Source organism: Rattus norvegicus, chromosome 5, assembly GCF_021556685.1.
Source record: "Rattus norvegicus strain SHRSP/BbbUtx chromosome 5, alternate assembly SHRSP_T2T, whole genome shotgun sequence".
In the NCBI taxonomy this organism is placed as follows: Eukaryota; Metazoa; Chordata; class Mammalia; order Rodentia; family Muridae; genus Rattus; species Rattus norvegicus.
In genome coordinates this window covers 13,259,961-13,275,974 of record NC_141538.1, presented here as the reverse complement: position 1 = coordinate 13,275,974, position 16,014 = coordinate 13,259,961, and the positions used below count along the sequence as shown (strand labels likewise).

The 16,014-nt window shown below is 38.9% G+C and overlaps 1 protein-coding gene across 1 annotated transcript in view; it reads left to right on the top strand.

Annotated features, from left to right (window-relative positions):
- The window catches only part of Prex2 (phosphatidylinositol-3,4,5-trisphosphate-dependent Rac exchange factor 2), a 319,598-nt gene that overhangs the window by 259,075 nt on the left and 44,509 nt on the right, over window positions 1-16,014 (top strand). The window contains 2 exon segments of the mRNA NM_001393795.1: window positions 9,036-9,102; window positions 9,288-9,478. Coding sequence (NP_001380724.1) covers window positions 9,036-9,102; window positions 9,288-9,478 — 258 coding nt within the window.

Genomic DNA, 16,014 nt, shown 5'->3' with positions numbered 1-16,014 from the left:
GCATGCCAAAAACCCTTTTGAAAATATGCATAAATATAATATTTTCCTCTACAAGGCAACATGTGTATTTAGTTGCTACAGTATGACAAGCCCACAATTATACTCTCAGGAAATAAAAATCAGTTCAATACTACATCTGGTTCAAAATACATAGTATTGTCAAGAACTTCCTTAGATTATGAGATTTCAAAATAAAATGGAGGTTGGAAGCTTGGCTCACACCTGTAACTGAAGCACTCAGGAGGCTGAAGAAGGAGGATTGCCGTTGTTTTGAGACTACTTGGTCTACATAGTGTGGTCCAAGACAACTTGAGGCTGAGACCCTATCTCAAAATGAGGGCAACTTATAAAATGTCAAAGTGTGCTTGCCCACTCAGACTGCACTGTGTATTATAGGTGAAGGAGGGTGTGTAACTCAATATAATGGAGTTATAGTGAAATTGTTCTTTAAATGTCTCATTTGAGCTGGGCTTCATGGGACTAGTAGGATTCTGTGTGTGCGTGCATGTGTGTGAGTGTGTATGTGTGTCGGGAGGGGGTCCTACAGCACAGAACAGTGCTCAAGTGAGCAAAGTGCACACACAAGTGACACATAGGTCTGAGAAAGATAGCATGCTGTGTAGACAGGATGGTTGGGTGATGCTGACTGCAATTCAAACTTGGAGTCCTAATGAAAGCTAAATTTTTTGAGGTCTATAAAATGAAATTTATGCTCTCTAGAAATCATCTTGAAGACAGACTTGACCTAACTAAAGTACCAGAAGGAATTGGCTCCAATTTACTACTTACATTTTCTTTAATAAAAAAAAACTCATAGTTTTAAACATTAAAGAGTTTTTCCTTGAAAACTGTATTTCTAACACTTGAAAAAGATGTTATGCTATTTTACATAGTTTAATTATCTAACATAAGTATTCAACTAAGTAGGATGATTTTTAAAGTCGGAATACTCAATTGAATGTTTTTCCTCAGTAAAATGAGCTGGTCTTATATGACATGATAACATTCAGCTTCACTATTACAAAGGCTTCCTTAAATTAGACACTCGCTTCCTTTTCTCTCCCTTTCCACAAGAGTTTATTTTGTAATGGTGGAGTGTTATACCCTTGGAAACTACTCCCAGGAATATTTGAGCAGTAGATACTGTCCATTGTATTATATAAATAGGTAGGCACAAGAAGAGTCTGTCACTCGTATTGATTCATAAATGGGAGAACAAGAATCAGTAAAGGAGTGTTTGGAAAACAGAGATAGGATGCCGATCTAGTCAACTTACTATTTTTGGTTCTTGGAAAGGAAAGGAATGATGTGGGTTTATTGACAACATTGAGGAGCTGTGAGTCCATGACCAATGTGACAAGTCATAAAAGTGCCGTTGAACCATGTGTGCAATGACACACTTCTCTGTAGCCATGCACATGGTCTGGCTCGATAACCCTCTAGCAGCTGATTTTGTGTGCTTAAGTCAAATTGAAGTGCAAATTGGTCATTGGAAGTTCTCTGGCAATTCTAACTATAGAATTCATTCTATTTCCATTTGTGACAGGTAAACAGGCAAAGCCAAGATTGTCTCATAATCCAAATTACTCTTCATCTAACTGTAAGCATTGCTTCTAGTGATTTCCAGACTATGCTTAAGGTCATTGAAGAAGGCTAGTGGGACTGTCTCCTGCTTTTCCACTCAGTATGTGTCCTTTAAATGTGAACTGCCTTTTAATAAGACATACCAGAAAATTATTTACCATAATTTAAGTGCAATGGCAGCCATCAACTGTAATTTAACAGTAATACCAGACATCCAGTCACACCTGTACTCAACTGTAATAGTGGAACATCTAATCATATGCCCAAATGATACCCATCACAGGCCAATTGGCATTCCAGTTCGTAGGAAACAAAGAATAATTGCTAAGACGCAAAGTGTTTGTAAGATGCATAAAAACAACTTGCTTCAATTCATAATATTTTAGAATAGGGTACAGTAGTAGAAATAAGTATGTGTCAGATGAAATAAAGAATCTTGCCCGTGACTATAAATATATAAATAGAATGGTGATCTCATGAATAAGCATCTGGAAAAAAAGCCAGAATACAGCAGAGGTCTTGCCTGGAGAATGCACTTCTACTTTGTTATAGAACACTAGAGACTCTTTGTCTTCATCATCTCTCCTAGAAACTGGCTCCCCTCCAACATGCTCACAACAAAAAGGAGAATTGGGTGGCCAAATGAGAAATAAGAGGATGTCAGTTTTGTCATTGATCTAACTTCTGTGTATCTCTCAAAACTAAGTCTATTTCTTTAACCCTTTTCAGCCTTTACGGAGAAAAGTATCATCTCTGGGGCACAGCTCGATCCTGCTGAGCTAGGATCTGATCTGTTTACCCATTTAAGAGTGTAATATTGCAATTCTTAAATTAGTACTTAGCATGGATGACTGCATGAACTAATCAACCCATCCACACCTGTTTTCTTCCTCTTGTGGCAAGCATTAGTTCCCTACATGATCCCCAAGGTCTTCTTATAGTGTTTCATGATACTTATCATTTCAAGGATCCCTTGAAACACATTAGCAGCCATGTGTTTTGTCCTACTCATTCCTACTGTAGCTGGTAGCTGAACTTTTCTTTTGAGTCCTCTTCACACTTTAATAATTATTGACAAACTTTTTGTTGTTATTGTTGTTTCTTAGTTTGACATTTCATTCCCTCAGTTTATAGAACTGTCCACCTTGTCAAATACCCTCTCCTCCAACTTCAATTAAACTCACTCTTTAAATATATTGACTCTATCTCCCCGTGCCAATTACATTATTCGTGGTGAAGTTTCCATTTAAAATGTTTCTTACAATTGTTACCTGTTATCATCCTATCTGAATCCAACTCTTAAATCCTACTTTTAGGACCTTCCTTCTATTTATCCACTAAGCCTTTGGAGTTACCTCTTATAGTCAGACTTTATTGCAAATGCATCTATACTTGTTTTCTTGGTAATGGTAGGTAGACTATGCCAAGTTTACCTTTAGCATAGTTATTCGATGTATGTATGTATATATGTATGTATGTATATGTGTACATATGTGTATATATATGTATATATGTATATGTGTGTATTTCAACTTAAGTTTAATTACTTGTTGAAATGTATGCTGCTTCCCCTTTTCATTGTTATTTCATTCTCTGAAGCTTGACCACGAGGATCATATAAAAATCTGCCCTTTTAGAAAGCTGTGATAGTGAAAGCTGACATGGTTCAGCAGGAATGGGAACTGCCTTGCCAGCCTTCCCAGGCTAGCATCAACACTTTCAAGATTGCCTAATAGGATTTTTCTATATTCAGGCCCAGGACCATGACTTCATTCTTACTCACCTTAGAAGCATCATAAATGACATCAGCTTTGGCATTAACCCAATTTTACCATTAACTTTCTCCATAAAATTTGATTAAGAGGCCTTATAGGACTTTTATAATTAAGGATAGTACATTATGAGATTATTTTCTGTCCATGGTTTGTCATAATCAGGATGATACTGAAATTCACCACTTGTTAAGTGAAATACCTTGTTGAACAACCTTTTATCTGATGAAGAATTCCTAACATTAGTTTCTGCCACAGGTCTAAGCTCCCATCGTCACAAGTAATTGAGTTTTCAGATTTGTTGACTGTGCGTATGGGAATATTGAAGTAGCCACGTAGTTCCTGGTTACCTTCTTTAGACTTCTTCCGAGAGTCTGTGTACTGTACAGAAAACACATTGTTAATGCTTGCTAATTGTGGTTGCTGATTACTGTAGTTAGCTGATGGCCACACACTAATGACTCTTCATAATTATTCCTTCCCTTCCACCATTGGTTAGAAAGTGTTAACTCCAAGAACACAACTTCATGAGTCAAATATTTAACTCTGAATCTGTAGAAACTTTTATTTGTAAGAGTATCTGAAGTTGTCAAGCTTTGTTATTGGCTGATTTTCTTTTTAGTTATCATATATAGCAGTTGAAAAGTAAAATTTCTAAATGGTGTTCTTTGATGTGGGCTATGCTGTAAATCTATAAGTTGTTTTTCTTTAACTTCATCAACCATGAGTTGTTTTTTTTTTCTTTTAACATTTTGTTGAATTGATATTTGGAGATTTCTATAGAGTCGCTTGTAATTGAAATAGCAGATTTAGATGGTCAGGATCTAACCTTCCCTGAAGAGGCTGAATTAGTGGTAGCCTCTTTTCCTTCTGGTATTGAAGATTAAAGCCAAACCTGAATAATGCATGCCAGGATAGGCAAGAATTCAACCACTGGGCTGTAACCGAGCTAGAGTGGCCTTGTTCATTTGTTTGTTTGTTTGTTGTTATAGAACATTCTCTTGGAATGTTGGCAGCCAATGGTGCTGGCATCTTACCTAAAGCACATTTTCCTCAGCTGGAGCTGTGGGTGCTATTATAGAGCGCTGTTCTAGCTGACTCGAGAGATAGCAGTTCTGAACTGTCAATCATGGACCTTTAAAAGACAGACTTTTCTTCTTTAACCTGAAAACAGCTCTTTTCTTTTTAGTCCTAAACCTCTTTTTTGTTTCATGGTCATGGAATTATCTATATTTCAAATGTGTAACTTAATTTTTATCTTTGAATACAATAGTTCAAAATGTAATAGAACAAAGAGGTTGTAAATTGTTTTAAGTGATGCCAGGAACAGCAGGATGTCTTTGATCTTAATCTTAGTTTTTAAAAAGATTTTTTTATAATCTTGTCTAAATGTAGGTGCCTATGTGTGAGTATGTGCACTTGTATGTGGGTACCTGAAGAAACAAGAAGTTGTGAGATCCTCTGTAGCTGCAGATATGGGGAGGTGCAAACTACTAGAAATGGATGCTAGGAGTCAAATTTGAGTCCTCTGTCAAATGTGTGCTCTTAACTATTTCTTTAGCCCCTAATTTTTACACTTCTAAAGCAAATGTATTGTTTCCGAGAGAGAGAGAGAAAGAGAGAGAGGGAGAGAGAGAGAGAGAGAGAGAGAGAGGCTGTGCATGTGTGAATGCACACATGTAGTTAGAGATAATTTTGTAGAGTCTTTTCTCTGCGTCCATTTTTGTATGGATTCTGAGGATTTATCTCATATAGTCAGGCTTGCCTGATAAGCACCTTTGCCTACCGAGTCATCTTCTCATCCAAGTCTCTCTTTTCGAATGACTAAAACACTGCAAGAAGCCTTGACCAGTGTGTGCACTTGTAGCACCTATTGTTTGTTATACAAGTCCTACTGGCATATCATAGAGCTAGGCACTTCATACACCAACATTATGCCGTCTATGTAATGATGATACTGGGCTCCTGAGAGGCTAAGTAGTTCACCCTGAACTTTAGTCCTTTCACCCCACATTTCCTTCTCTTCCTAGACATGGTAAAGGAAAGGATAATTGGACAGGGAGAGAATCTAACTTTGGATCACCACACACTTTCTGAGTCATAGCTTTCCTAGATCAAGTTTAAGGACAGAAAAGGCATAAGTCATATCTGATCACAAATGGCCACAGAAATGCAGGTGATGAGTTGAAGGCTTTCTTGGGACCTGTGAAGTGCAGGGATCTGGAACTGGCAGAGGCTGGAGCAGCTTTTGCAGGACAGTGGATGGTCACTGTTAGGCTCTAACAGAAGGAAGTCTAGAGCCAGCTCTACCAGTTGAGACAAGGCACAGAGAACTTGTCTGTTTACCTTCTTGGTGAAGGATAAAAATGTGTTGCCCTCCCTGTTTGAGACTGTCACTCAAGGTTTACTAGATCTGAAGGTGATGGGAGGAAGCAAGTAGAGCCGCTAGACAATGAAATGAGCTGTAGTCTTCAGGATGTCTCCAAGATGCAGTCTCAAACCTCTGATGTGAAGGCAACAGAAATGTAATTCTTAGCACTAAATGATTTAGAAAGAAACACAATAGAGTTAATAATGGAGTTATCTAAAATAAATAAAACTAAATTTAAGATGTTCTTACTCCAATAAAATTACATGTAATTTCATAAGTCATGAGAAAACTCAACTTTAAGAAAAACAACCAAAAAATCTGGCCACGGAGAATAACAGTGGTTCTCAACATTCCTTATTCTGCAACCGTTTCATACAGTTCTTCATGTTGTGGTGACTCCCAACCATAAAAATACTTTGTAGCTACTTCATAATTATAATTTTGCTACTGCTATGAATTGCAATGTAAAGATCAGTTATGTGGGATATCTGATATGCCACACACTCTCTTTTTTTTTTCCTTTTCTTTTTTTCGGGGCTGGGTACCGAACCCAGGACCTTGCGCTTCCTAGGCAAGCGCTCTACCACTGAGCCAAATCCCCAACCCCATCTACACACTCTCAAAAGTGTTGTGACTCACAGGTTGAGGACCACTGGCCTAGAAGCATTTGATCAATCAAAACAGCTAGGAAAATATATCTGGAATTCTGAAAATAGAGCTCCAAAAATATCAGCCATAAAGGCATAAAATCCTGGAGCAAAAATGTTAACTAGTTATTACATACTTGCAAATATTTATTGAGATGACCCTGTCACAGGTGCTATAAATTACAGCAATTAGCAAAGACATCCCTGTAGTCACATAGAGAAGAGAGATTTGGGGACAGGAACATTAACTTTTTAAAGTCAGAAGTAAAAGAAGAATGAATAGACATCTTTAAAATAAAAAGATAATCATTATAGTAAACTTCGTAACAAGGGCTAGGTTTTATACTTGACCTAGGGACAAATTATATACCTGGAAGACCTTACCAAGAAAACCACCTGAGATGCAGTATGAATCAACCTGAAAAGGAAAGAGTGGGGGTGGAGACTGTGGGGGGGAGACTGTGAAAGATGTATGTATGTGTCTAGTGGGAGTGGCAAGAGAAAGCAGACATTTTGATGGAAAGACAAAATTCGGCAGTTGATAACTACTGACATTTCAGATATGAGAGTGAGATTTCTCCCATGGAAAACTTTAGTCTGAGGTCCTACCTGGATCTATAAAAATAAATGTATATCTGAACACTAGCCGTCAAACTATAGGTCAGAGATGGGATAAAAAGGGACCCTTAGCGTGTAGTAATAATAATAATAATAATAATAATAATAATAATAATAATGAACCACAAAACCTTTCTCTCCAGATCTTAAACTGAAACGGTATTGGCAGGCAAATGCTACTGAAATATATTCTAAAATTTTATGATATAGTATGCAGTAAAAGACAGTGAGTGAAAAATATAAATTGAATAAGCAACTTTTAAAATTAAATACTGGATCTAAGATAAGAAAGGTGAGAGATTGAAAATGAAAATATTAAGCTTTCAAATTTAACTCTCTGTAAAAGTAATAGCTATGGACTGGGTGGTGGGAATGCTCTCCTTTAATCCCAGCATTCAGGAAGCAGAGGCAGGCAGATTTCTGTGAATCCAGGCCAGTCTAGTCTACAGAGCAAATTTCAGGATAGCCAGGACTACACAGAGAAATCATTTCTCACCTCTCACCCCAAAGTAATAGTTAATGACTAGGTATGAAGAAAGCATAATACCATACAAAAATAAGAAATAGGAGCAGACCACTAAGAGAGGAAACATGAGTGGTTAACAAATAAATACAAATTCAAATTAAGCAGACAGAGGTTCAAAGTCTGTAAGTGTGGAAATGTACACTCCTGTTCACAGCCATACATGTGAGCTCCCAGGAGTCTGCAAGGTATTTGTTCTAGACAAAGGACCACCATTGGCACAAACAGAAGAGTCGAGAAGGGTGTGTTCCTGCAGTCTCTGACCATTTCAGTGACTTTTTTATGTAAAATGAAAAACAAAGGACAAAATCTCACAGCGTGTTAATGGTTGGTATGTGCACATGGGTTTTCATATCATAGTAATTATGGCCGTGTGTGTTGGAAATGAAAGACATGTTGAACTTCTGATACCTGAAACGTTGGGTGTGGTGATAAGTGGATTAAACAGCCAGGTCATTTTCTAGAAAGGAGTCACGTTGCCTGATCACTTTCATTCAGTGGCTCCCAACTTTTCACAAGGACCCACAGGGCCCTACCTACCCAGGCTATCCCTTGTTGTGTCTTTGCTGTCCCTTCGCTCCATAGACCAGCCTCACTGCATCTTTTTGCTTTCTTTTCCATTCTTTGAGAGTCTTCCTTGTGGATTACTACTGTCACGGGCTTGGGAAATCTAGGGAAAAGTTTAAGTGATGCTTGAACCCCTTTGGATTTTGCTCCTGTTCCTATGGTTGCAGTACAAACAGATTCATTAGTTCATTAGGACTGTCTTCTTATTTGAGGATGTCCTGTGGATCATGTCATTGTACCCTTGCACTGGAACCAAGCAGTGCCTGGTGTCGATTCATCCTGTATTCATGGTCGTTTCTTTGCTCATGACACTCATTCCAGATGGTGCCTGGAAGTAAATCTCAGTAGGTCATTCTGAACTCTGGTGAGCAATAAGCAACTTGTGGTACGGAATTAATTAGATGCAAGCTCTTTTCGAGAAAATCTTAATCACTGCTTTAGGAAAGAAGAAACTGATTCTCAGTAAGAGTGAAGGTAATTGTCAAAAAGCTGTTGAGTGTTATCTTTCCTAATCAAGTTTGTAAAATGTCATCGATCCCTGCTGCTTTATTTTGAAAAGTAGACACCAAGCAAGACTACTAGTAACTATGAGATTATCACTATCAGCTGCAGCCTGCTTCTGGGGGAAGGATCAGAACACAGCTTTAGGCAGTAGCTTTTCTCTTGTGGACCATCTTTCTGGCTCTCTCTCTCTCTCTCTCTCTCTCTCTCTCTATCTCTCTCTCTCTCTCTCTATCTCTCTCTCTCTCTCTCTCTCTCTCTCTCTCTCTCTCTCTCTCTCTCTCTCTCTCTTTTTAGTAACCACTGCCTTTGCAGAGCCCTGACCAACCTTGTTGTCAGGGCCTTTGCTCATCTATTGCTCTTTAAGCAGACGTTTTTGGAAACCAAATATCCTCATGCATTTTATGTTCTTTGTTTTCTAACAATAGATGGTTTTCTTTGGACTCTTTCAGGGCATTCTACTTGGACAAGTCAAATTCCCCACCAAATGCCACATCTAAAGCTGCCTACATAGAGAAGGTAAGTGATAGCATTTGCTGACCCAGTATCCTCCCCTGCACCCTGTTAGCTGATTCTCTGAACACTGTCCCATTTTAAGATGATATTGTAGATCAGTAATCTGAAGGCTGCGACAGCTGAATTGCATGCCGCCTGAATGGACTTCGAAACACGTTGAGCTTTGTGTTCCTTGCTTTTCGTTTTAGCTCATGAGGCCTCTCAATGCTTTAGATGAGCTTTACCGGCTGGTCACCTCGTTTATCAGATCCAAGCGCATCGCTGCCTGTGTGAACACACCTTGCAGCGCCTCTGGAGTCGGACTGCTGTCAGTTTCTTCGGAGCTGTGCGACAGGCTCGGTGCCTGTCACATCATCATGTGCAGCAGTGGTGTGCACCGGTATGTGAACATCTTTGTGTTTTTTTGCATTTTTTTCTTGTTCTGTATTTAAGGTGGAAGACTTTGACTGGATTAAAGCTTGAAATGTTCAAATGACTCAAATGTGTTCAGGAACAATTTGAGATATTTTCTGGGTTTGTATTCTTGTGGTTTTGTTAACTATAGACAGACCAATTAACACAATCCTCTGTTTATGCCAAGATAGCTGAGATTTGTATCTCTCTCATATTTGCAGCTCTATATTAGTATTTTAGGTTCAAAATGAGCATCTTTCATATTCACTGTAGGACTTCCCACTTTCCTTGAGGTGTTTAAAAGACATCCCATCCTTCAGTAACCGACACCCCTAGAGCCACATTACCATGAGCAGTATTCATGGAGATGGCTAAGTGCCATCTCCCATGGTCAACAAAGTGACAGTCCAGGAGCTCACAAGCTAAGATATGCTCTTTATGAGAAAGCATGCTGACTGTGTTCTCTGGGGCAGCCAAGGCAGCTGCATTGCCTGAGCTCCATCAGACTCTGCCTCCAACAGCAGTGAACATCCCAACTCAAGTCTTTCTTCACGATGAATTCTTCCTCTTAGTTTCTTTGGAAGTGAAACCTTATAAATGGAAATAATAAGGTAGGATTTATTCTTTTCTTTCATCTAAATAGGGCCTCATGCCACAGGATAGACTCTCTTAGTGTTAGGTCATTTAGACTTTGAAAGTCATGATTACTTATTTATTTACATTATTTGGTCCTCAGTCCATGGAAAGTATTGTAGCTGGTGCTTTATGATAAAATATAGCAAGAGTGTTCATGTTGGAAACAAGCATGATTAGCTAATAGGGGCAATGTAAGAGCTAATAAAGTTAATTATAAAAATAACATGGATGAAACCAACAAAACTACAGTGTAAGAAAATATAACTTAGGAAATCTAAAGATAATGAACAGGATTCAGAGGGAATCAACTGATCTTTCAGAGCTTTAGATCTGAACCATTCCCTGGAGCCGATGTTTCAATTAGGATAATGGATTGCAGAAAGTGGAGACGTGCCATGCAAGGCAGTTCGCTCTACAGTCTGGGACAATTCATTTTGATGAGATAGGACCAAAGTCTAGTTTTGAAGGCATATAGCATGACCTTATGTATGAAATGTGACAAGACAAGTTCTCAAGGTGTATTACCTAATCTTTTTACTAGCAGAGAAATATTTCTGAATACTCCCTGTTCATTCAGCCTGTTCTCTCATTCATTTATTCATTCACTCACTCACTCATTCATTCATTCATTCATTCATTCATTCATCCATTCTTCAGCCTATCTATGTTCACTAAACACTGGTTAAGTTTCTACACTATTACTGTTGCTGGGCTTACTGTATTGAAAGAGAAAGACCCCACTTGTATATAGTGTGTGTGTGTGGTGTGTGTGTGTGGTGTGTGTGTGTGTGTGTGTGTGTGTGTGTGTTGCATTGTAGGAGATGGACGGTAAAGGAAAAAATACATTGTGTTGCAGGTTGATCAACTCCAGAAAATGTAAATCAGAGTAGTAGAAAATGCCAGCATGAAAAGGGATATACCTTCTGAGGGCTGAGCAAATCCATGAGGCCTTCAGGAAATGAGGGAGCCATTCATTCACTTGTCTGAGACAGGGCTGTCCTACAGAGAGACACAACAGGAAGTCTTTGGCAGGAGTATGCTTGCTGGTTTAAGGAAAAGCAAATCGTCCCTGGTGAACCCAATATGCTGCCATCACCATGAGTGTGTTCTTGTGTTCCATAGCTCACAATCAGATATCAGAGGAGCAGAACAAGCAAAAAGAGGCTTGTAGCTTTGCATCTAGAAATGCATGCTCTTACACTTGCATGAGCTTCCTGAAATTGAAGGAAATTCAGTCTGCCATTTCATCCTACCAGTCATGAGCAAAAGTGCAAATTGCTTTTACAGATATTCCATAAACACTTTTAGAGTTTGATGGGTGTTGTCAACATCATCAGGGCTTTTACAATTTCTATACTCATTAATTCTTATGTTACAATCATAAATAGCCTTGAAAAATTTTTAAAGTACGATTTACTCCACTTTTTTTTATTTTTATTTATTTATTTTTTTATTAACTTGAGTATTTCTTATATACATTTCGAGTGTTATTCCCTTTCCCGGTTTCCGGGCAAACATCCCCCTCCCCCCTCCCCTTCCTTATGGGTGTTCCCCTCCCAACCCTCTCCCCATTGCCGCCCTCCCCCCATAGACTAGTTCACTGGGGGTTCAGTCTTAGCAGGACCCAGGGCTTCCCCTTCCACTGGTGCTCTTACTAGGATATTCATTGCTACCTATGGGGTCAGAGTCCAGGGTCAGTCCATGTATAGTCTTTAGGTAGTGGCTTAGTCCCTGGAAGCTCTGGTTGCTTGGCATTGTTGTACTTTTGGGGTCTCGAGCCCCTTCAAGCTCTTCCAGTTCTTTCTCTGATTCCTTCAATAGGGGACCTATTCTCAGTTCAGTGGTTTGCTGCTGGCATTCGCCTCTATATTTGCTGTATTCTGGCTGTGTCTCTCAGGAGCGATCTACATCCGGCTCCTGTCGGTCTGCACTTCTTTGCTTCATCCATCTTGTCTAATTGGGTGGCTGTATATGTATGGGCCACATGTGGGGCAGGCTCTGAATGGGTGTTCCTTCAGTCTCTGTTTTAATCTTTGCCTCTCCCTTCCCTGCCAAGGGTATTCTTTTTCCTCATTTAAAGAAGGAGTGAAGCATTCACATTTTGATCATCCGTCTTGAGTTTCGTTTGTTCTAGGGATCTAGGGTAATTCAAGCATTTGGGCTAATAGCCACTTATCAATGAGTGTATACCATGTATGTCTTTCTGTGATTGGCTTAGCTCACTCAGGATGATATTTTCCAGTTCCAACCATTTGCCTACGAATTTCGATGTTTTTGATAGCTGAGTAATATTCCATTGTGTAGATGTACCACATTTTCTGTATCCATTCCTCTGTTGAAGGGCATCTGGGTTCTTTCCATTTTCTGGCTATTATAAATAAGGCTGCGATGAACATAGTGGAGCACGTGTCTCTTTTATATGTTGAGGCATCTTTTGGGTATATGCCCAAGAGAGGTATAGCTGGATCCTCAGGTAGTTCAATGTCCAATTTTCTGAGGAACCTCCAGACTGATTTCCAGAATGGTTTTACCAGTCTGCAATCCCACCAACAATGGAGGAGTGTTCTTCTTTCTCCACATCCTCGCCAGCATCTGCTGTCACCTGAGTTTTTGATCTTAGCCAATCGCACTGGTGTGAGGTGAAATCTCAGGGTTGTTTTGATTTGCATTTCCCTTATGACTAAAGATGTTGAACATTTCTTTAGGTGTTTCTCAGCCATTCGGCATTCCTCAGCTGTGAATTCTTTGTTTAGCTCTGAACCCCATTTTTTAATAGGGTTATTTGCTTCCCTGCGGTCTAACTTCTTGAGTTCTTTGTATATTTTGGATATAAGGCCTCTATCTGTTGTAGGATTGGTAAAGATCTTTTCCCAATCTGTTGGTTGCCGTTTTGTCCTAACCACAGTGTCCTTTGCCTTACAGAAGCTTTGCAGTTTTATGAGATCCCATTTGTCGATTCTTGATCTTAGAGCATAAGCCATTGGTGTTTTGTTCAGGAAATTTTTTCCAGTGCCCATGTGTTCCAGATGCTTCCCTAGTTTTTCTTCTATTAGTTTGAGTGTGTCTGGTTTGATGTGGAGGTCCTTGATCCACTTGGACTTAAGCTTTGTACAGGGTGATAAGCATGGATCGATCTGCATTCTTCTACATGTTGCCCTCCAGTTGAACCAGCACCATTTGCTGAAAATGCTATCTTTTTTCCATTGGATGGTTTTGGCTCCTTTGTCAAAAATCAAGTGACCATAGGTGTGTGGGTTCATTTCTGGGTCTTCAATTCTATTCCATTGGTCTATCTGTCTGTCTCTGTACCAATACCATGCAGTTTTTATCACTATTGCTCTGTAATACTGCTTGAGTTCAGGGATAGTGATTCCCCCTGAAGTCCTTTTATTGTTGAGGATAGCTTTAGCTATCCTGGGTTTTTTGTTATTCCAGATGAATTTGCAAATTGTTCTGTCTAACTCTTTGAAGAATTGGATTGGTATTTTGATGGGGATTGCATTGAATCTGTAGATTGCTTTTGGTAAAATGGCCATTTTTACTATATTAATCCTGCCAATCCATGAGCATGGGAGATCTTTCCATCTTCTGAGGTCTTCTTCAATTTCTTTCCTCAGTGTCTTGAAGTTCTTATTGTACAGATCTTTTACTTGCTTGGTTAAAGTCACACTGAGGTACTTTATATTATTTGGGTCTATTATGAAGGGTGTCGTTTCCCTAATTTCTTTCTCGGCTTGTTTCTCTTTTTTATAGAGGAAGGCAACTGATTTATTTGAGTTAATTTTATACCCAGCCACTTTGCTGAAGTTGTTTATCAGCTTTAGTAGTTCTCTGGTGGAACTTTTGGGATCACTTAAATATACTATCATGTCATCTGCAAATAGTGATATTTTGACCTCTTCTTTTCCGATCTGTATCCCTTTGATCTCCTTTTGTTGTCTGATTGCTCTGGCTAGAACTTCAAGAACTATATTGAATAAGTAGGGAGAGAGTGGGCAGCCTTGTCTAGTCCCTGATTTTAGTGGGATTGCTTCAAGTTTCTCTCCATTTAGTTTAATGTTAGCAACTGGTTTGCTGTATATGGCTTTTACTATGTTTAGGTATGGGCCTTGAATTCCTATTCTTTCCAGGACTTTTATCATGAAGGGGTGTTGAATTTTGTCAAATGCTTTCTCAGCATCTAATGAAATGGTCATGTGGTTCTGTTCTTTCAGTTTGTTTATATAATGGATCACGTTGATGGTTTTCCGTATATTAAACCATCCCTGCATGCCTGGGATGAAGCCTACTTGATCATGGTGGATGATTGTTTTGATGTGCTCTTGAATTCGGTTTGCCAGAATTTTATTGAGTATTTTTGCGTCGATATTCATAAGGGAAATTGGTCTGAAGTTCTCTTTCTTTGTTGTGTCTTTGTGTGGTTTAGGTATAAGAGTAATTGTGGCTTCGTAGAAGGAATTCGGTAGGGCTCCATCTGTTTCAATTTTGTGGAATAGTTTGGATAATATTGGTATGAGGTCTTCTATGAAGGTTTGATAGAATTCTGCACTAAACCCGTCTGGACCTGGGCTCTTTTTGGTTGGGAGACCTTTAATGACTGCTTCTATTTCCTTAGGAGTTATGGGGTTGTTTAACTGGTTTATCTGTTCCTGATTTAACTTCGATACCTGGTATCTGTCTAGGAAATTGTCCATTTCCTGAAGATTTTCAAATTTTGTTGAATATAGGTTTTTATAGTAAGATCTGATGATTTTTTGAATTTCCTCTGAATCTGTAGTTATGTCTCAATTTTCATTTCTGATTTTGTTAATTTGGACACACTCTCTGTGTCCTCTCCTTAGTCTGGCTAAGGGTTTATCTATCTTGTTGATTTTCTCAAAGAACCAACTTTTGGTTCTGTTGATTCTTTCTATGGTCCTTTTTGTTTCTACTTGGTTGATTTCAGCTCTGAGTTTGATTATTTCCTGCCTTCTACTCCTCCTGGGTGTATTTGCTTCTTTTTGTTCTAGAGCTTTTAGGTGTGCTGTCAAGCTGCTGACATATGCTCTTTCCTGTTTCTTTCTGCAGGCACTCAGCGCTATGAGTTTTCCTCTTAGCACAGCTTTCATTGTGTCCCATAAGTTTGAGTATGTTGTATCTTCATTTTCATTAAATTCTAAAAAGTTTTTAATTTCTTTCTTTATTTCTTCCTTGACCAGGTTATCATTGAGTAGAGCATTGTTCAATTTCCACGTATATGTGGGCATTCTTCCCTTATTGTTATTGAAGACCAGTTTTAGGCCGTGGTGGTCCGATAGCACGCATGGGATTATTTCTATCTTTCTGTACCTGTTGAGGCCCGTTTTTTGACCAATTATATGGTCAATTTTGGAGAAAGTACCATGAGGAGCTGAGAAGAAGGTATATCCTTTTGCTTTAGGATAGAATGTTCTATAAGTATCCGTTAAGTCCATTTGGCTCATGACTTCTCTTAGTCTGTCGACATCACTGTTTAATTTCTGTTTCCATGATCTGTCCATTGATGAGAGTGGGGTGTTGAAATCTCCCACTATTATTGTGTGAGGTGCAATGTGTGTTTTGAGCTTTAGTAAGATTTCTTTTACATATGTAGGTGCCCTTGTATTTGGGGCATAGATATTTAGGATTGAGAGTTCATCTTGGTTGATTTTTCCTTTGATGAATATGAAGTGTCCTTCCTTATTTTTTTGGTGACTTTTAGTTGGAAATTGATTTTATTTGATATTAGAATGGCTACTCCAGCTTGCTTCTTCTGACCATTTGCTTGGAAAGTTGTTTTCCAGCCTTTCACTCTGAGGTAGTGTCTGTCTTTGTCTCTGAGGTGTGTTTCCTGTAGGCAGCAGAATGCAGGGTCCTCGTTGCGTATCC